The sequence below is a fragment of the Bactrocera latifrons genome, unplaced genomic scaffold, assembly GCF_001853355.1.
Source record: "Bactrocera latifrons isolate USDA-ARS-PBARC rearing strain unplaced genomic scaffold, ASM185335v1 scaffold_175, whole genome shotgun sequence".
In the NCBI taxonomy this organism is placed as follows: Eukaryota; Metazoa; Arthropoda; class Insecta; order Diptera; family Tephritidae; genus Bactrocera; species Bactrocera latifrons.
In genome coordinates this window covers 587,000-607,411 of record NW_017535241.1, presented here as the reverse complement: position 1 = coordinate 607,411, position 20,412 = coordinate 587,000, and the positions used below count along the sequence as shown (strand labels likewise).

Here is a 20,412-nt window from a genome sequence, read left to right as displayed (position 1 = left end):
ATTTTTATTTTTTATTTTTTTTTTCATCTTAATTCCGCCGCAGCTATTTACACACACGCACTCGTGCTTTGCATTGGCTAAACAAAAACAGACTTGCTGACACTGCAGCAGCGCGACCGCATTGCGGCTAAATGCACACAGCCCAGAGCCATTCACCGCATGGATCATGTTGTTTTTGGCATTCCGGGGATTGTTTGTGCTTTTTTTTTTTTGGTATTTTCCGTTGCACACATGTATTTTTGGCTATCCGCTAGAGCTCGCCGCACATTTCAAGTTGTACGAGTATGCAGATTGGTGTGTGTTGTTGCATGGTGCCACGCTTGAGATTTTCGCAGTTCGTTCACTATTCCCTAAGATTTGAGGTTTCGCAATTAGCTATCTGCATCCCTCCATCAAGTGTATATGCATACATACATAGGTGTGTATATATGAGTGTGTTGTGTGTCTGTGTGTGTGGGGGGCATTTTGATTTATTTAAGCCGGTAACAGTGCGCCATAATGGAAATTATCAACATGTTATTAGACATTATTAATACACTTTCGATGGTTGCAATAAAATGCGTAATCACCTTGTTATCTTTATAAGCAGGTACACAGGCTTGTACATATGTATAATGATTGCACTTTAAACACTTTTTGTAGTTGTTATATTTTTTGATTGCATTTGTTTTTATTTTAGAACGGGAAGAAAGGAGTAAGCGAAAAAAAGAAAACAAAAATCAAAAAAATGGACAAAAAATTAAGGAGAAAACTGATAGAAGAAACAACTAGAAAATTTGATAAAAAAAAAGCACAACAAAAATAAAGTAAGAAAAACAAAAAATATTAAAAGCAACAACAACTAAAAGTAAGAAAATAATAGAAGGAAAAAACTTACTACAGAAATAACAAAATTAGTAAAAGCAATAACAAGAAATTTATTGAAAAAAATAACAACAAATTATTAAAAAAAGTAAAAATAACAACAAAACAAAAGGTAATATAGAAAAACGGAAAAATATAAAATTTCAAAAAAATTATAAAAAGCAAAAACAATTTATTTTATTAACACAACAACAAAAAATTTATTACAAAAAAATTTAAAAAATTTAACGACACCAAAAAATTTAGAAAAGTAACAGCAACAAAAATTAAAAAAAAATTAATAAAAGTGACAACAACAATAATTATTTAAAAAACATCAACAAAAATTGTTGAAAAAAAAAAACAAATTAATAAAAAAAAAGACAAAAACAAATCAAAAAGTATGAAACCAAAGAATTATTAAAAGCAACAACAACAAAATGATTTAATATAAAACCAAAAAAAAATTTGTAAAATAAAACAACGAAAAAAAAATTTGTAAATAAAAAAGCAGAAAGAACAAAAATTAATAAAAAAAAGAGAAAATTAATATAAGAAATAATGAAAATCAATAAAAAAAAATTTTAAAAAATAGAAAGCAACAACAACAAAAATTAATAAGAGAATAAGATAAAATAAAGGAAATTAATTTAGGGGCAACGACTAAAATTAAAAAACAAAAATTAAGAAATTAAGAAAATCAACATGGAAAACAATGAAAAAAATGAACTTAATTAAAAAGAAACAAAACAGTAAGAAAAAATACAACAACAACATATAATAAAATACTAAACGAATAGACAACAGTAAAAGAAAGAACAAAAAAGTATGGAAAACAAAAATATAATAAAAACAACAACAACCGAAATTAACAAAAATAATAAAGGCGAAGGAAACCAGAAAGGATAAATAAGAAACAACAAAACACAAATTATTATTTTATTGTATTTAATGCACACACATACAATATATGTACGTATAGACGCGTGAAATAAAAGTACCGCCGCGCGATCACAAGACTCGACGTTTACGTTTTGGTTAGTCCGTTCGGTTTTGCTGCTTATTAGACAATGCACAACGATTGAACGCATGCACGTAGACACTTCACCGCTCTGGTCACCTCTTCGATTTAAGTGTGTGTTTCCTTAGTTAATTTATTTGTAATAATTTAATCACCTTTCTTTTCTTGTTTGACCGTCCGTTCACAATTCTCAAGTACCGTTTTGCGCCAAGTTCGCTACTATGTTCGCGTGTATCGAGTTCAACAGTCGTCAACTAACTGCTCGTCGTCGTCACCGACAATTGCTGATCACTAGTACTGGAGCTGGAGCTGAACGGAGCTGGCTGCTGTCGGTTTTGCTATCTGCCGCTGACGTCGTCGTAGTCGTTCTCGTTGCTGTTGTTGGTCGCTGTCGGTATTGAATGCCGTTAATACGTATGTAAATATTTAGGTACAGCTGATGTGTTGCCTGATCGACATTTCGGAAGTTGGCCTAAAGCACCGCATAAGCGTTGTGTTGTGTCTGCGCCGGCGATAAGAGTGACCAGTTCATAAATCTTTAGGTGCGCGAGTGTTTTGCTGATATTATCGGGTACTCTATAGTGTCGGTGCTAAGCACATGCAGAATATTTATTGCATTTCAAAATATTATCTACCGAAGTTTAAAAAAAATCCCCTCACGCGTTGAAGTTAAAGGTTTTGTAGGTAGCAATTTGTCAAAGATGTAGGGGGAAGACTAGATAGAAACAACTAGACACTTACTCCCCCAATATTCATCTTTTGACAAACTTAAGTTGAATCACGCCAATTGGCTGGAGTAGATATTAGCGGGTTCAATAAATTTGTGGCTACCTATGGTCGCATGAAGGCCGTAAGCTCGCGAAAAACCAGCTTATTTACCTAACCTGTAATTTTATTTGTATTTTTACACTTAATAACATACTTATGTATGTAAATCTGTTAAAAATTTGAAAGTCGAGGGCCTTCGAAAAATCGAGCCTTTGACATTTTTTTCTGGGAATATGGAATTGGGAATTAAATTTCTTCTTTCAAGCAGATCCGTGCAATAGCATCCGTACCATTATCATCCAATTGGAAAAATACAGTTTACAGACCGACCCAAATGCCTTGACATTAAAGTGGATCCCGTTCCCACAACAGTCGGGTCTACGTAAGCGGAATGGACACGGATGTTTATGCGGTCAAGGACTGTCAACACGAAAATTTCTGCCGCAACAACAACAAAAATACTACAATCAAATTAATAATGTTTTTAAATTCCTAAAATGTACTTTAAATCAAAAAAAATTATCGATTTTTTTCTAAAATTTAGACTGAAACATACCCTTAAATGAAAAAGCAATTGCTATTTTCCTGAATACCTCAACACTAACATTCCTAGTTTTTGGTTCCAGGTTACATCTTTTGTCTACAGTCATGGAGTCGCATTGGTTTCGAAGCTTAGCTAATAAATGGTCCTGATACAAGTTCTCATAAGAGCAGCTATCAATTTAATAGCAAGAATAGGCAGATCTACACAATTGTGATAGGTCCAGTATTTACGATAAGGGCAGCTGTCTGCTGGTTGTCGCGCTTCTTGTTCATTTCCCAAGACTACCGGAATTTAACCGGATTTTATCCGGCCAAGGGCTGTCATTTCGACGATCTATCCCGGTTTGGATTGGTAAGGAATATTTTTTTGAGTCTTGTTGCTCTTGTTATAGACGCAACATGCATCTCTAAAGTAATTTGCTGCCGAGTTATAAGTTCTTGGCTGGGTAAAATTCATGTTTCTACCAGTTACGAAGAATTGACTGCTGCAAAAACGGAAGTGAGGTCTTTCTCCAGTTAATCCTTTTGATTCGAAGAAAACCGTTACAGGTTATTTAGATTTCATCGTATTTCATCATTCATGGTTCACACTCGAACTTCGTATTTTTTACGAAGGAAGTTGTATTATGTTTTTAATGATTTCATATTCACTTTTTCTACTAGTTCTAACATGATGTGGTTGTTGTTGTAGCGGCAGAATTCTGTTTTTGATCGTAAAAAAAAGCCGGATAAAGAATCCGGGTCTGTTCCGGTTAAGTAGACCCGTCTGTTGTGGGAACAAAGTTCTGCCATGATTAAGTCATACCATCACGTCATTTTACTGAGAAAACCGGAAATATGTTCATATATTGTAAAAATATGAGAGAACATAAAATAAAATTTATTAAGAAAATAATAATTTAATTTAGCTGGTCACCTTGTTTTATATGTATATGTATGTATACATCAGGCATTCATACAAAAGCGCACATTCACAACAATAAGTACATGTACATGTACGAATGCATGTATGTATGGATTTAGGTACATACCTCTTTTTCCGGCGCAGCCAAGTGCTTTCGTAATAAGTTCCCTTATCCAAAATTCGCAATCGAGCAGCGTTTAGCCCGTTTCAACCCCCTTCAGCGAGCGGCCAAAGGTGGGAATGCGCGCGCAGCAGCTGAGGCTCTTCATTTCAATAATGAATGACGAAAACAAAATAAAAACAACTAAGCCGCACCAATTAAATATGATAGACTGTTGGCAAATAAATTTAAAAAAACACAAACTGCACAAAGATTTCACTATAAACTCAAGACATTAACACTTTAGTATATATTTATGCATAAATTGCATTTGCAATTCCTTGGTCTACAAACCGCAAAATAAACTTTTAAAAGTGAAACCAACTGACGTTTAAATATTTGCTGTTGTTGCACATAACATACCGGCGCACTTTAGTTAAATGAAAACAACAACTTTATTACCCACACAACGCTAGTTGATAATCCACGCTTTTGTTGGTGTTGTTAACCTCTTCAAGGATCACTGATTGTCAAGGTGACGGCTTTCAATGTTATCATATTCGTCAGCAGTTGTTGCGCATGCAATCGATATAACGCTTATACGCCGCACTGGCGGGCAGAATAACTGCTTTTCAAAACAAGTTTTGGTTTCCTATAAAATTTTGTAAAACCATCGTACGCCCATTGTGTAACAAACAAAACAAACAGCTGCAGTTAAGGATTTACCGTCATTAATGAAAATTAAAGTAGTCACACGTTTTTTGGAACTCGATTCGAATTTTTTTAAACATATAAACAGTTATTCACTAAATTTTGTAATAGATTTAATTAATAACTATTTTTCTTACTGCTCACTTCGTGTTGATATCTTCTGTTTTGCTCTGCATACGATTCGCCGCACAAAGACAACTGAGCCGAGACAAGCACCACGTGCGGCAAATATGGTATTTATTACCAGTGTGTAGGAAAATAATTGTAAGCAATTAATAGCGGGATTCTGTAACCAGTCTCTTGTCTCTATTTGAGACATTTTGTAGTAAAATCTCAATTTGTGACTAGTTACTATTCACTAAACAGTTTCTGGCTTTAGTCTCAAAATATTGCCTCAAATTTGAGACCTGGTAGTTAGAAAGTCACAAAACTAAAACGAACTCATGACTGCCATTTTGAATATACTGAATAGAGATCACCATCGATATTAATCGATTGGCGTTTTCTTATATTTTGTAAGCAACTGAAAAACGAAAAGGTTAAAAATAAATAAATTTTACATAAATTTCGTTATCATTATGAAACAAAGTCAATAGATACTCTTATTTTTATTGATAATTATGTTTTTTGATTATATTATAGAAAATTTAATATTTGTTTTCGACATATTTATTTTCATTCAAGTGTAAAAACATCTCTAAATAATGAAATATAATGCGTAAATGTGTAGAGTTTATGACTATCACTTATAGAATAGCAAAATCGTCTCAAGTCTCAAAAATTTTCTCTGTCAAATTTAAAGAAAAGAAATTTAAAGATACTGTATCACAGTACATAATCGCATGGTAAAAATAAATTATAAATGATACGGGTTTCAGCTGAAATATTAAAATATTAAATTGGTGTCGTAGTTCCTGATTTCAAAACTGGCAAAAGTTTCATTCTATTAAAACATGAATATTTAAATTTTTAATGTACAGCTTGTACATTAATCAATTTTCCTTCTCGTGATTATGTGACATAAATGCATAAAAGTTACGAAACTGCAAAATGCGGAAATTAAATTGATTGAACTTTAAAATTGCCATTGAAACACACAATCTTTGATATTAAATTTTTGTTATTTCTTATGTTATAATAAATAAATTTAAATTTAAAAAAATAAAAAAAAAATAAAATAAAAATTTAACAAAAACCCCACTGAAATAGTTTTAACTATGTATTTTTGTATGGCAACCTCTCTTTGTTGTTTTCTTTTACACTAACTTTCATAAACCGATTTTCGCCTCGCTTTTGGCAAACAGCTATCTGGCAACTCTACCTAAGAAACAGAAGCAGAAAACATAAAAAGGGCCAGGATAAAAGTGTGAAAATTTTCGTGAAAATTTCATTTTGTGCGCTACTTATAAACAAATACTGTGCTGCGTATTTTGAATTATTGTACTCAATGATTCTAATGTTTACAAAATGAAACTGACAATTAAATCATGGACTGGCGTAGCAACTTGGCGATGGATCGCAAATGATGAAAATTGCGGCATCTGTCGAATGTCTTTCGAGAGTAAGTGCCGGAGCACCATTTATTAAATATTTAATATAAACTTTATGCAAACAAAACCACATAATTTTCATATATTTTTATAATAGGTACCTGTCCGGAGTGTTCGCTACCTGGTGACGATTGTCCTTTAGTGTGGGGCGTGTGCTCACACTGTTTTCATATGCACTGCATTGTTAAGTGGTTAAATTTGCAAACTATGAATAAGCAATGTCCCATGTGTCGCCAAAGCTGGAAATTCAATATACATTGAGCAAAACCAACACTTGCTTATTTGCAAAAGTAAAATAAAATAATAATAATTTCGTAAAAGTCATTATAGAGTATTATATGCGAGTATAAAGCGCGAATAAAATCAATAACAAATTTATATAGATATCATTAATATAAAAAAAAAAACACGATATACACATGAGATTAGCAAAGGAACGTTCACGTGAGCGTGAAATGGATAGTGAATTGAATAAATTATGTTTGCCGGGTTTGCCGCCACTGCCAAAAAGTTTGAGCACAGCAGCTGCTGCAGGCGTTTCGTCGGCCGCCTCCTCAGCAACGCACTCAAATACAGCGTCACCGTTAAACAACCATCATCAGCATCATCATGCATTGCACGGTGTCGAGAGTGTGGATCTCTTTTTGGGACCCTCAACATCGGCGGCCGCCACGCGTAATCACTACCGGCACGGCAGTCTATCGTCTACACAAGAGTCATTGAGCGATCGTGAAAGTATACACAGTCGCGCCTCTTCGTCGCACAGTAGTCATCATACGCCTACAAATACCAATACTGACAATGGTGGCACATCAATTTCGTTTAGTGGTGGCAGTGGCAGCAGCACAACCAGTACATTGGATACACAACTAGCCATATTGCGTCGTGAAATGTATGGACTGCGTCAGTTAGATCTTTCTTTACTCTCACAATTATGGGCACTCAACGAATCGATTCAGGGATTTCGTGTATTTCTACAAGAACAAGAAGCGCTCTCACCGCCATCACCCTCGCCAACGCCATCTGACACAAATTCGCTTACATCAGAGGCGGAAGAGGAATCATATTCAGCGCAACCATTAAAATTACAACATCCCATTGTTGCACAAGCAGCATTACCACCTGGTGGCTCGACAACATCACACGCTTCAACAAGTTCAGCCTCTGGCACGTCGGGCTCCTCATCGGCTACCTCTTCGATGGGTAAGCATGGCGGTATGCCATTACCGCCAGCACCACAAAAGACACACCCACAGCTGCCACGTATACTGCAGCAACGTATGCGTCGCGCACCGCCGCCACCGCCACCAACAACACGACCCAAAACGACTAGGGACGCAATGGCTGCAGCCAATGGCACAGCTACGACACCGGTGCCACAAAGACCAGCATGACAAAACCCATTCTTGGATTAAGCATTCATGCAACGTAAAGTGTTTGCCTAATTCAAGAATGTCGCTCTAAACATAAATTTATAGCTCGTAAACTATTCAAACGTTTGTGAGTGTAGTACGTGTAGGCTTGTTGCCATTTGGGAATAGTCGTGCAAGTCGTAGAGACAAATGTTGTCAATTATGTGTTGCGATGGTGTCGCTATGTAGGATGAAAAACTGACACGTAGACGTTGAAGCGCAATTATGAATAACATAATCAAAATATATTCAGTGGATTTAATGTTTGCGTTTTTCGAAAGTGTATTTTAGACGATTGTAAACGGTAAACATTTGCGGTAGAGTTTAGCGTTTAATTTTAAAAATTATAACGCGTTTTATTCAGTGCGTTCCATACAGTTGTATCTAGTAAGTAAGCGCGTAAGCTAATCAAAATGTAATGAATGAAATATCGGTGTCGTACTGTACACATATTCCCAAATATTGCTGTTAAAGGGTTAAAAAACAAAGAAAATGTAACGAATTGAATATCAAACTTTACATATACGAAAACTATTGATTAATACATATTGCTATAAAGTCGGTTTAAATATTTTCCACTATACACAAACTCACATACACAACCCACATGCACAACAACAACGTGAAAGTGCACACATCTGTAACCAAAATACACTTTACATCCTAACACCACGCTGCATTTACGCATTGAAGGGTGTTGTGCCAATATGCGATGTCGTTATTCACTCCACTCCATTGTAGCCCTTGGTGGTTACATTTAACGAAACAAAATTATACTAGGAACTATGACGAAGATGATATACAAAAACGATCTTAGCTGATTTTAGCCCAATACATACCATAAATAAACCTAAACCGAAGTAGTACTAGACGTTCAATTTATATTCAGAAATTGCAATCATTTATATAAATTACATACATAAATAATAAACCGCTGCACAAGTCGACTTACAACTTGTTCCAAATTATTCGTTTCTTTAACATAACACTGCAATGTTCCTTGTTCTCAATGCATGTGCGCTGAACAGCGTAAGGACATTGCGGTAAATGTTATCAAACAATGTTAATGCAATAGGTCACTCATTGCTTCTGAAATATCACGTGCACTTGTGCAGCTGTTTAATAAATAATAACGAATCAAGATCATCATTAATGCATATACATTTATGACGTATTACATCGATCTAAATATTTAAATTAATTTATAAATAATAAATAAAATTGCAACATACAAGTAAAGCGAGAATTATAGCTGTATTGTAATCCGCATTAATAAGCGTTGTCAAGTTATACAAAAAATAAATAAATGCTAAATAAAAAAAAAATAAATAAACGCATTCGCATACATAAATGCATAATAATATTAAAGAAAATCTACTTTGAAAATAAGCTAAGCTAAAATAAAACTTGTTCTCGTTCAATCGTTATAATCAAACTCCTATTATAAGAAAATCTACTCCACTAATTTATACTCGAACTATTTTCCTTATAAATATACTGGTGGTGGTTAACAAGCGCCAGTCGTGTGAAGCATATGTATGTTGCTTTAAAGAAATTATGTTGTAGCGGATTTTCCTAGAACGCAGATATACCTAATATAAAATTGTTTCTAAGCGTGTAATTGTTTTTACAAGCACTCAAACTTATACATTTTCTCCAAATACATTGATTTGTAAACATGTTTGAATTTGAATCACACATATGCATATTTACTACATACTAAACCTATTATAACTTATTAAATTATAAAATGCAGAAATGGGAAGAAGAGAAACGTTGATATGAATTATGCAATAAATTATTAAACAAAACGAATTTTGTGTATTATTTGTAAATGTCTAGTTGTAAAAAGCACCGGTTTTAAATGTCAAATTACTTATATGTTGTTGGTGCTGTAATGCAGCGAATCGCTACTCTCCCATGCATGGATTACTGTTGTAATGTTGATTGTGAATTGGAAGCGTATCTTTGTTTTGATAATTTTTCACACTATTTGATTACATTACATTCGCATTTTAGTTAGAAGTACCCAAAAATTATTTGTCAATAAAATTTACTTCACAGCTGATTATTTGAAGTATAATTATATGTGTAGTTTTATTTTGTTCTTTATTATTATTATTTTTTAATGCTAAACATACGCCATTCACTACAAATTTCCAGACTACGGTCATAAAATGCAGGGTAGATATTTATTCAATACTAAAATTCAAGGGTCCATAAATCAACCTCACAAGGCAGCAGCCAATACGTGGCGTTTGACTAATAAATGCAGTCGACAAAAGTTAAGTAGACTATTGTTAGATTCAAGAAGCAAACGCAGTATTGGTGCAATAGGACATGCACTGCTCACTCTAAAATAATTTTTGCTTCCTTGCCATCGATGTAGACTTTTAAACCGTTGCGCAGACAGAAATCACGTTTGACATGCGCAAACAGCAAGTCTGTCACTAGGAATATCTACAAGGCATTGAAAATAATATAAAAAGTATTTTTTTAATAAACAAAACATCATTAGCTTACTTGTCCTGTAGAGAAAGCTAACGTTGTGCCAAAGTAAAAGTTAGCATTCGCCGAGCCGGAATAAATCCATAATTGCCACAGCGCTGGCATCATTGATAAGGTGACCACGAAAAAGCAGAACACCACAAAGTTATGCGCCATAACTGTGTATTATAATAAAGTAAATTTGTTTTACATTCTCACAAATGAATGAACGTTAGCACACTTACACTTCCAGCAGCGACGCCACAATGGTAACAGAGCCAAATGGAAACTAACATCACCAACACTAGGATACGAACGGAATATAGACATTAATGCAATGAGAACTGTAGCTAACAACAATGGCTCTTTGCGTAATTTCAGCGATAATGGCACAAGGTAGAGGACGGTGGCATTCATTTGGAATGTGATTAGAAACATTGTGCGAAAGTGCTCGAACATTTCCGTAAAGAAATACCAGAAAAGTCCAATATTTGGTTGTAAATCACGGTAGAAGAAACTAATAGAGTAGAAAAGCAAAAAAAAAAAAATTAATTATTACTTGTGACAATAAAAATACACACTTACATAAAACCAAGTGTAGCATCTACAAAGCTCCAGCTATGGATTACAGCAAAGTTCAAACCGGTAATTGCTAGGCAAGCTGCTGCGAATAGCGTCAAAACACCAATGGCACCGGTTGTAGTGGATTTTGAGCGTTGTGCGAAAACCAATATAACTGGTGCAATGAGCACCAACGGATATAGATTACGCATTGTTTCCAGAGCTAAGCATATAACACAAGGTAATAAATATCGTTGCACGAGAAAATAAAGCGTTAGTGCTAGCAGAAGATTGCTGAATACTGTCGATGTGAGACCAGCGCAACTGAGTAATGCTAACGGATTGAAGAGGTAAGCTAGTAATACACAATGCGGTATGACATCCATATCGGAAGCTTGCACCTGTAACTCCTCTGTGCCTACGGCAAACTCTAGTGCCTCCGCTTTTTGCTCAACAAGTTTCGTGCGTAAAAATTTTTGTGCCAACTTATATAGTAGCGTGGCTGTTACTAAATCGACTAGTACATAGAATAGTGGCACAAAGCTTGATATGGCACCAAAAATCCGTACAAGCAGCACTAGTATTATTGGCAGCTCATGTACGACATCCCCGATGTAGGGGTCTATGTCATTTTCATATAAATATATGCCCTCTTGTACTGTTTGTGTGAAATTTGAAATTGTTAATGAATATTAATTGCACTATTTTAAGCCGACAAACCTCGTTTGTAGGAGTTTATAGGCGTTGACACTTCAACTCTTTCACCAATCCACTGGAAGCTATGCAAGTAGTAGCGCGTTAGGCCACCAAGCGACACCAGCAGTAATAACCTTTTTTCCATATTTTCTTATAATATTTCGAAATTTATTTCTATGCACCGGTAAAATATTTTTTGAACACCAACTAAACAAACAAATTCTGACGAGCAAATTGCAATTGGTTTTTTATAAACATATGAAAATTATGGGTTGCCAAGGTTCAATATTTGAAATCTCGAAAAAAATTAAAATTCTGGATATTTACGAAGGCATATACAAATAATGTTCAAACATGATCTATTAACAATATCTTTGCAATACTAGAGTTTTCAATGTTTTTTAACTGCTTTCATATTTCTATAGAAATAAATATATTTTCCGGATGTTAGCTATCGGTTAAAACACCGGCTAATCACTCAACAGCGCTCACAAATATTTCTATTAAAGTTAAAGTCGCAATTGACAATTCTAAACGACACTCTTGTGTATGCGATCTTCATTTGTTTCTTATGTCAAGGCCTTATAAGTTGTACTGTTTATATGTATTTTTATTATTTCAATACACTAGTGTTTCGACAGCCGTGTTTTGATGGGTTATATTCCTATATTTATGCACATGTTATATTTCGGAGTCAGGCAACTCTTCACCCTTAGCTCATTGTGAATTCATCCTTAAGAAGAACAAGCATTATTTACATCGGTACCGATAGGATTTAGTGTAAATTATTTGCTAAAATATATTTAAATAAGAGAAAATTGAATGACATTACAAATAATGGGGACTGTTGAGAAAGATAACTTTCTCGATGAAACGCTTAACGAAATCACTACTGAATTCAAGAATATAACTGAAGATCCAACACAATTCCTACTTGTGTAAGTATTGCACGTGGTGCAACAAATATACAAAAGCAAAATACATTAAATTTTTATATTTTTAGTGTGCCTTCAAGAAAGCAGGAAGATATAAAAACGTTGATACAAAAAACGTATCAAGCTTGTGTACGGAACGATGAGAGTAGCAAGAATACGCTTGAAATACTGCCGGAGTTGGTTGTGGAGGACATGGATGAAGAACAAATTTGGCAACAGTTGGAGCTCCGCAACAATACAATACTAACAGCGTTAGTAGAAAATGCCTCAAAGTTATTGTCACTTAATGAAGAGAAACTGGAGGTGCGACTGGATGAGGATGATAATGAAGAAATAGAAGAGGAGTTAGAGCAAAGTGAAAGCGAAGCGAAAGATAATTCAGGATACGCCGATTTATTTAACGGTGAGGTCGATGATGAAAGCGATGAAGAACAAAAAGTCTTTCAAAAAAAGCAAGAATTCAAAAAGAAACGTAAGGGGCGTACATCCGTGGTAGATGATAAATTCTTTAAGTTGAGCGAGATGGAAGCATTTTTGGAGGACGAAGACGCTAAAGAGATGCGACGAAAAAATAAAAAAGGTGAGAATGCGTTGGATGCAACGGTAGACTATTTTGCGGATGATCTTGGTGTAGGCGATGAAGAGGAGGATGATGAAGACGCGAACCCAACATACCAAGACTTTTTCGATGAAGAAGATGAAGATGCCGACGAAAATATTGAAAAGCCAACCAAAAGGCAAAAGGATCATTTCAAAGAGGTACCAAGTGAGGATGATGAAGATATGAGTGTAGATGGAAATGACGAAGAAGAAGAAAATGCAGAAGATGATAATGAGGATGAAAATATGCAAAGTGAAGATGAAAATGCTGATAGTGATAACGAAGTGCAAACTAGCAATGAAGGTTTACAACCTGCCTCCTCAGGCTCTGATGATTCCGAAGATGAGGAGGATCATAAAGAACCAATGCCACAATCTTCATTCGAAATACGACAGGAGCGTTTGCAACAACGTATACGGGAGTATGAAGAGGAAGTGCTGGGTGAAAAACCATGGCAATTAAGAGGCGAAATACAAGCCACCAGCAGACCGGCGAATTCACTACTTGAGGAGCTATTGGAATTCGAATCAACCGTACGACCAGCGCCTGTCATAACTGAGCACACAACACGCTGCTTGGAAGATATCATCAAGCAACGCATCAAAGATCAAGCATGGGATGATCCACAGCCGAAATTAAAGCCGATACAAACACCACATGAATTCCGCAAACAATTGATATTGGATCAAGAGAAGTCTAAAGAATCGCTAGCGCAAGTCTACGAAAAAGAATATCAAAAAGAATTAGATAAATTCGACCCAACTCGTGCTGACGCTGGCGAGGAGGAACCGAAAGAGCACAAAGAAATAAAACAACTTATGCGTGCACTATTCGTTAAATTGGATGCTCTGTCGAACTTCCACTTCACACCGAAACCCGTGGCACCTGAGGCCAGAATCATCACGAACACACCGGCAGTCAATATGGAGGAAGTAGCGCCAGTAGCTGTTAGCGATGCTAAACTACTAGCGCCCGAAGAGGTCTACCGCGGACCGAAAAATGAGCTGGTCGGCAAAACAGAACGTAATCGTACGGATAAGAATCGGGAGCGCCGCAAGAAGAAGCAGAAGCAGCGTGTTATCAATCGTCTATTGGATGAAAAGAGCAAGAAGAAGCAGGAGTTGGGCATAGCGCCCACAAAGAAGGAGGAGAACGCCAAGCTGCTGAAGTCACTCACAAAGCATCGCAATGTCGAGAAGGTATTCATTCTTTACTTTACCACCAAATTCATTATGCACTAAATAGCTTGAAGAGCTGAGTATTAACGGCCAAGCACTGTCAACTCGGCACCGCTATAACAAAAACAACAACGAGCTGAAAAAATTTAGCCATATTCGTTTTTGTTGTTGTATTGTCAGCATTCTGTCGGGTTGACAGTACTCGTTGGTGATTACGTAGATCCGTCTGTGGTGGAAACGGCATTTCTTGTTTTCTTGTTATTTTAATAATTTTTTTCTCTCTTACAGTTAAACACCACCAGCGACGATCAGCGCGCATTGAAGTCTTCCAAGTCGTTCTTCTCCAAATTGCAGGACACCACCAGCGTGGCGGGCCAAGCGGCCATAGCAGCGAAGGCCAAAAGGCAAAAATGCACTGGGAAGGCGTTGACAGCGAAAAGAGTGAAATTGTAATAACTTCTTTTGTGGACTTTGTTAGTAATAAAGAAGTTTATTTTATTATATTACGTTTGTACATATGACTGACGTGCGCTTATTTCTTGGTCAACTAACTAATGCAACAGTATACATATACTACACATACGTGTTAGTGAAAATATCCAAAAAATATTTCAAAATATATATATATTTTTTTGTTTTGTGTTTAATGTGTGACGTCAACATATGCGCGTACATTTCTAATGTAGCAATTTTCTGCTGTGCTCCAGGTCACGTGCCGCAACAATTAGGCCTGTCTCTTATACACATCTAGATGTGTATAAGAGACAGGTATACATATACTACACATACGTGTTAGTGAAAATATCCAAAAAATATTTCAAAATATATATATATTTTTTTGTTTTGTGTTTAATGTGTGACGTCAACATATGCGCGTACATTTCTAATGTAGCAATTTTCTGCTGTGCTCCAGGTCACGTGCCGCAACAATTAGGCTGCTGCTGCCACTAGAGATAACTGTGTGTGTATGTGCGTATGTCTAAGCAGTTGAGCGCGCGCCGGCAAATTCAAAGTAGCAGGAAAGTTACTTTTATTACATGTTTGTATGTGTAAATGTCAGCAGATTTTGTTACAGTTAGGCCGAAAGCCGTATGGGGTAACCATAGCTCAACACAGCAGATCAACAACTTAAATATGCCACATTTTTAGACACAGTACTCGGTTGATTTTTCTGAATGTTATATATGCAGATATGTATTTCTTTGTGTTTGTGTGTGTGTGTGTGCAACGGACCATGGGGGTCACAAAACTATGCGCGCGTGTCATGCAAGAATAAAATGGACTTGCAAATATGATAACTTAATATGTTATACATACATATGCACATATGTGCAATCTTTATATAAGTTAATATGCATGTGTATATGTATTTATGAATGCGTGTGTTTTTTGAGTCGGCGCATCATTCAAAGATTACGCTTTTATTCGTAGGTTGGCATTGAAATTTTTATATAAAAAAGCAAAAGTCCGTTTTTAGAATATAATTTGTTGTAGAAATTTTAACAAGAGTGTGTACGGAATCTGTATTTGCATGCATTTGTAACTGTGGTTAATCATCAATGGAAATTCACGTTCTCTACACGTCGGCGGCGCCATTGCGCACCTAGGCACATACTGCAACAACGCAGTTTAAAATAATTGCAGATTTATTTTTAGTAGTCTAAATGAACATGAATGACATACATATGTACATTTGTATGCATACATATACATAAGAGTATTTGCTATTTCCTAAGTTGATTTTTATGCCCTGAACAGTTGCCACGTAATTTCTAAGTCCAAGAAGGAAACATTTGAGACCCCATAAAGTAAATTATACATATGTATATAAATGAATATACTATAAATTATATGCAGTAGGTATAAACAATTTATGTATGTAAATTATAGCGTGACAAGCTGAATCGATTCCGCTTTGTCTGGTCGTTCGTCTTTCCGTATATACGCGAACTAGTCCCTTAATTTTTGAAATATATGTAGTTCGGAAATTTTGCACACGTTCTTTTCTTCCTAAACAGCTGCTCATTTCTCGAAACCGCCAATATCGGACCACTACAACATGTAGCTGCCATGCAAATTGAACGCTTAAGATTAAACTCTTGAATGGAAATATTTTTTTATTTTTCAAGATATTTCCTGGAAATTCCGCATAGAAAGCTATCCAAGTCAATGCTATAATTCTCGGAAGAAATTTTTCAGATCCGACCACTCTAGCATATAGCTGTCATACAAATTGAACGATTGGATTGAAGCGCTTGTATGGAAAACTTTTTCATTTGACGAGATATTTTCACGAAATTTGGCATGGGTTACTATTAAAGTCAACACTACAATCTTCGAAGAAATTTTTCATATTCGATTACCTTTGCATATAGCTGTCATATAAATTGCCCGATCAAAATTATTCCCTTGTATGGAAAACTTTTTCATTTGCCGAGATATTTTCACGAAATTTATCACTATTTATTATCAAAGGCAACACTACAATTTCGGAGTAAATTGTTCAGATCGGATCACACTATCATATAGCTGCCATACAAACTGAACGATCAAAATTATTTGCATGTATGGAAAACTTTTTCATTTGACGAGATATTTTCACGAAATTTAGCATCGTTTATTATCGAAGCCAACGCTACAATCCTCGAAGAAATTTTTCAGATCCGACCACTCTAGCATATAGCTGTCATACAAACTAAACGATCACAATCACGATTAAGACATTTTTATATCCTTTTAAATATATATGGTATAAAAAATGCACCTGTGCAGGGTATTGTAGCTTCGTTGCAAACGATATTCACTTTTTTTTTGCAACAAAACAGTCTTTAAAAGTGATTTGTATGTTCATTTTGTGTTGCTCATACGCCACGGTGTACCATATGAATATAGTGCTTTTGAGGCATAACTTGAAATGCGCTTAACTTGTAATAGAATGCTTTTATAAAAACAATTTTGCAGATTTAAGATCTTTTTAGTAGAGCGAAAAATATTGTATTAGAATATAACTTTTCAAAGAAAAAAGAAAAATCCCTTCAAAAATATATGACAAAGTAAAATGATTTAGACTTAAATTGAAAATAGAACGGTGTTTTACATAGTATCTTTATTTTTAGCACAAAAACTGAAATTTCAAAGTGTGTTTGAGAAACAAAAATCAACTTGGGAAAAGAACTGTAACCCTTATACATATTACGTTGTCAAAAAAGTCTTGCGGTATTTTCGCTAGTTGGCGCTGAGAGCGCGTCGTATCGGGTCATGCTATACCTTTTTGGAAAGCTCATTTCACGCGCTAACACGTGTTTGATTGATTGTCGTTTCTTTTAAGTTGTTCGTGAGTTATAGCGTCGCAAACATGGAGCAAAATAAAAAGAAAATACGGCATATTTTACAGTACTACTACGATAAAGGCAAAACTGCATCTCAAGCCGCCAATAAAATTTGTGCAGTTTATGGACTCGATACAGTTTCCATTTCCACCGCACAACGATGGTTTCAACGTTTTCGTTCTGGTGTAGGTGGTCGAAGATGCGCCACGCTCCGGAAGGCCTGTCGTCGAAAATTGAGTTAAAATCGCTGAATTGGTCGAAAGAGACTGGCATAGTAGCAGCCATAGCATCGGTCAAGAGCTGGGTCATCAAAAAAAAATTTATGAAAAATTGAAAATTCAATAAAAATACCGCAAGTAATACCGCAAGTAATACCGCAAGACTTTTTTGAAAACCTATTATCTACATATTTATATTTTTTTTCAATAATGCCTAGATGGCACATAGATGAACTACACATACATACATATTAATAAATATGTAAAGCGCACTGATGGTGACTATTCATAAAAATAAGCGCAATGCAATTACATATGAATTAATCTATATGATATGTTCATTCATTTTATTCAAAAGCAATAACGCTATATTTGCTCTAGCGTTCGCCCATCTAGTCGCTCGCTTGCTATAAATATGCATACGAGCAATACAAACCATATTGTCAATATTATGCAGTTTGTTATTCATCAATGACAAATATGTAATAAAATTCTAGTCAATTGATCTTTAAAATCCATAGTTGGATTGAAGTACAAACGACTGTCCACGCTGTTTATAGTGTTCAACGTTAAAGGTTTGCAATTTGTTTTTATTGTCAACGTATGGTAGATGGCTTTAGCATTAATTTGTAATACAAATTTGCCGTATTTCTAGTTTATGTGCGAATACACCCACCACAAATATATTAACAAACTGAAAGATGCAATTTTATCCATCTGATCAAAATTGATCCGGACTGACAAAAAAACAAAAACATTTCATATATTCTAGTACAAATCTTTATAATCGCCTTCGAAAGAGGCTAATGTACCAAAACAAGCATGAAAACACTAAATTTCATACATTTGTTATAAACTTCGACTCGGATTGCGTTTAGTAACTTCAACCAATTGTGATTTTTCTGAATTCGGCTCATTTTTCGCGTGCAACGCGCTAGCTTAAATAGTCAACGTCANAAAACTATAATACTCTCTTTAGCAACTTTGTTGCGAGAGTATAAAAATTATTGAGTCTTACTGATTTTACAATAGTTTTGCGCACAATCGCTTTGATGCCAGCTGAAGCTATGAGGTGAAATGATGTTTTATTGTGACGAGAAACTTCGAATGCAAACGGAAGATGTTGCATTGAATGCGTCTATAGCCTAGATGTTTTGATATTTTTGGAAGTTTTAGCTACGACTTAAAGCACAGTTTAAGATCTTTAAGGCTAAAATTTAATATAAAGTTGGTATCAATTCTTCAGTAAACTTCAGTTCAGTTTAACATATTTACAGTCAATACGTGTATATACATATATTATATCTTTGTATACATATATAATTACACACTGATATACATTTCATTATTAATTTTTCGTTTTATGATTTGCTTATCACAGTGTTTTCATTATGCTACGCTTGTACGCGTGCAGACCTTAAGCTAATGTATCGGCATTTGCATGATAATTATCTCTGCTGGCTGCAGTCATAATTAGGCAACTTTTTCTGCATTTCATATTCACATTTTTTATACTTGTATGCTGTTGTAAATAAGCCAAAGCCCCCCTGCAAGTATGTATTATTTGTATGTATGTATATTTCTCTCGGCCTAGACGCGACAACTAGCAAACAGACGCGATAAATGAATATTATTAGTAATAAATATATCATAAAATGTTGTCAAGCGAAAATGTTGCACGGAGATAAATTCAATTAGATTTTAATTATTGCAAAATAATATATTTTTAAAAATAAAGCAGCAAAATAATAATAATAAAAAATTTATAAATGATGTGAACAATTAAAAACAAAACTAACAATTAAAGCAGGGGTAAGTACGGGAATAACTGAACTCGGATTGCGTTTAGTAACTTCAACCAATTGTGATTTTTCTGAATTCGGCTCATTTTTCGCGTGCAACGCGCTAGCTTAAATAGTCAACGTCAGATTCATCTCAGCGCTAGTAATGATGCATTTGATGTATGCAGGGTCCTCAGCTACGTAGTCAAGCAACTCTTTTGCAAAAAAATTCAGGACCTTCGGAACGAGTCTAGTATTATACCACTTCATACCCAAAACATTAAATAAAATGCGTTAAGTCGCTCCATAAGACATGTTGAAATTCTTTGCTATCTCTCTGTTGCCAGCACGACGATTTTCAAGTGCTGTTTCTCAATCTTTTTCGCTATTATCGCCATTAACAGAGGTGTATGGACGACTAGTACATATGATGCAAGTTTTTGATGACTTGAAAACCTTCATTGAATGATTTGTACCGCTAAAATACTTGGTGGAATAGCCATGAGCGCATGAAAACGGTGACTAACCCATAAAAGAAGATAAAAAAAGGTTTTGCTATGCGTTTGCGGCACTAGGGTAAAATCCCATATCTCAAGAACTAATCGACAAAGTTCAACCAAAGTTGATACATGAAATCCTCATAATCTTATGTTATACTGTGAAATTGACCCAAATCATACCACAACCACTCATACTTCGCAAACATTCTAATTTTATATTATGTATATTTTTTACAGTGTATAAATCAAATACTTACACAAATAGTCTCCTAAA

The 20,412-nt window shown here is 35.0% G+C and overlaps 4 protein-coding genes across 4 annotated transcripts; 3 read left to right on the top strand and 1 right to left on the bottom strand.

Annotated features, from left to right (window-relative positions):
- The first annotated feature begins 6,196 nt into the window (after nt 1–6,196).
- LOC108967084 (anaphase-promoting complex subunit 11) lies at nt 6,197–6,847 on the top strand. Its single transcript, XM_018930329.1, has 2 exons — nt 6,197–6,451; nt 6,538–6,847. Exons 1-2 carry the CDS (start codon nt 6,358–6,360, stop codon nt 6,699–6,701), a joined length of 258 nt encoding a protein of 85 aa, XP_018785874.1. The 5' UTR covers nt 6,197–6,357; the 3' UTR covers nt 6,702–6,847.
- LOC108967083 (putative protein TPRXL) lies at nt 6,842–9,667 on the top strand. Its single transcript, XM_018930328.1, has one exon. The coding sequence runs from the start codon at nt 6,860–6,862 to the stop codon at nt 7,832–7,834; it is 975 nt and encodes a 324-aa protein (XP_018785873.1). The 5' UTR covers nt 6,842–6,859; the 3' UTR covers nt 7,835–9,667.
- Nucleotides 9,668–9,942: 275 nt separating this feature from the next.
- LOC108967082 (phosphatidylinositol glycan anchor biosynthesis class U protein) lies at nt 9,943–11,808 on the bottom strand. The gene is made up of 5 exons (XM_018930327.1): nt 11,621–11,808; nt 10,925–11,558; nt 10,585–10,856; nt 10,376–10,518; nt 9,943–10,312 (listed from the first exon to the last, which is right to left on the bottom strand). Exons 1-5 carry the CDS (start codon nt 11,739–11,741, stop codon nt 10,202–10,204), a joined length of 1,281 nt encoding a protein of 426 aa, XP_018785872.1. The 5' UTR covers nt 11,742–11,808; the 3' UTR covers nt 9,943–10,201.
- Nucleotides 11,809–12,338: 530 nt separating this feature from the next.
- On the top strand, nt 12,339–14,831 carry LOC108967077 (U3 small nucleolar ribonucleoprotein protein MPP10). The gene is made up of 3 exons (XM_018930321.1): nt 12,339–12,534; nt 12,600–14,331; nt 14,599–14,831. The coding sequence occupies exons 1-3, from the start codon at nt 12,419–12,421 to the stop codon at nt 14,761–14,763; spliced, it is 2,013 nt and encodes a 670-aa protein (XP_018785866.1). The 5' UTR covers nt 12,339–12,418; the 3' UTR covers nt 14,764–14,831.
- The last annotated feature ends 5,581 nt before the right edge of the window (nt 14,832–20,412 follow it).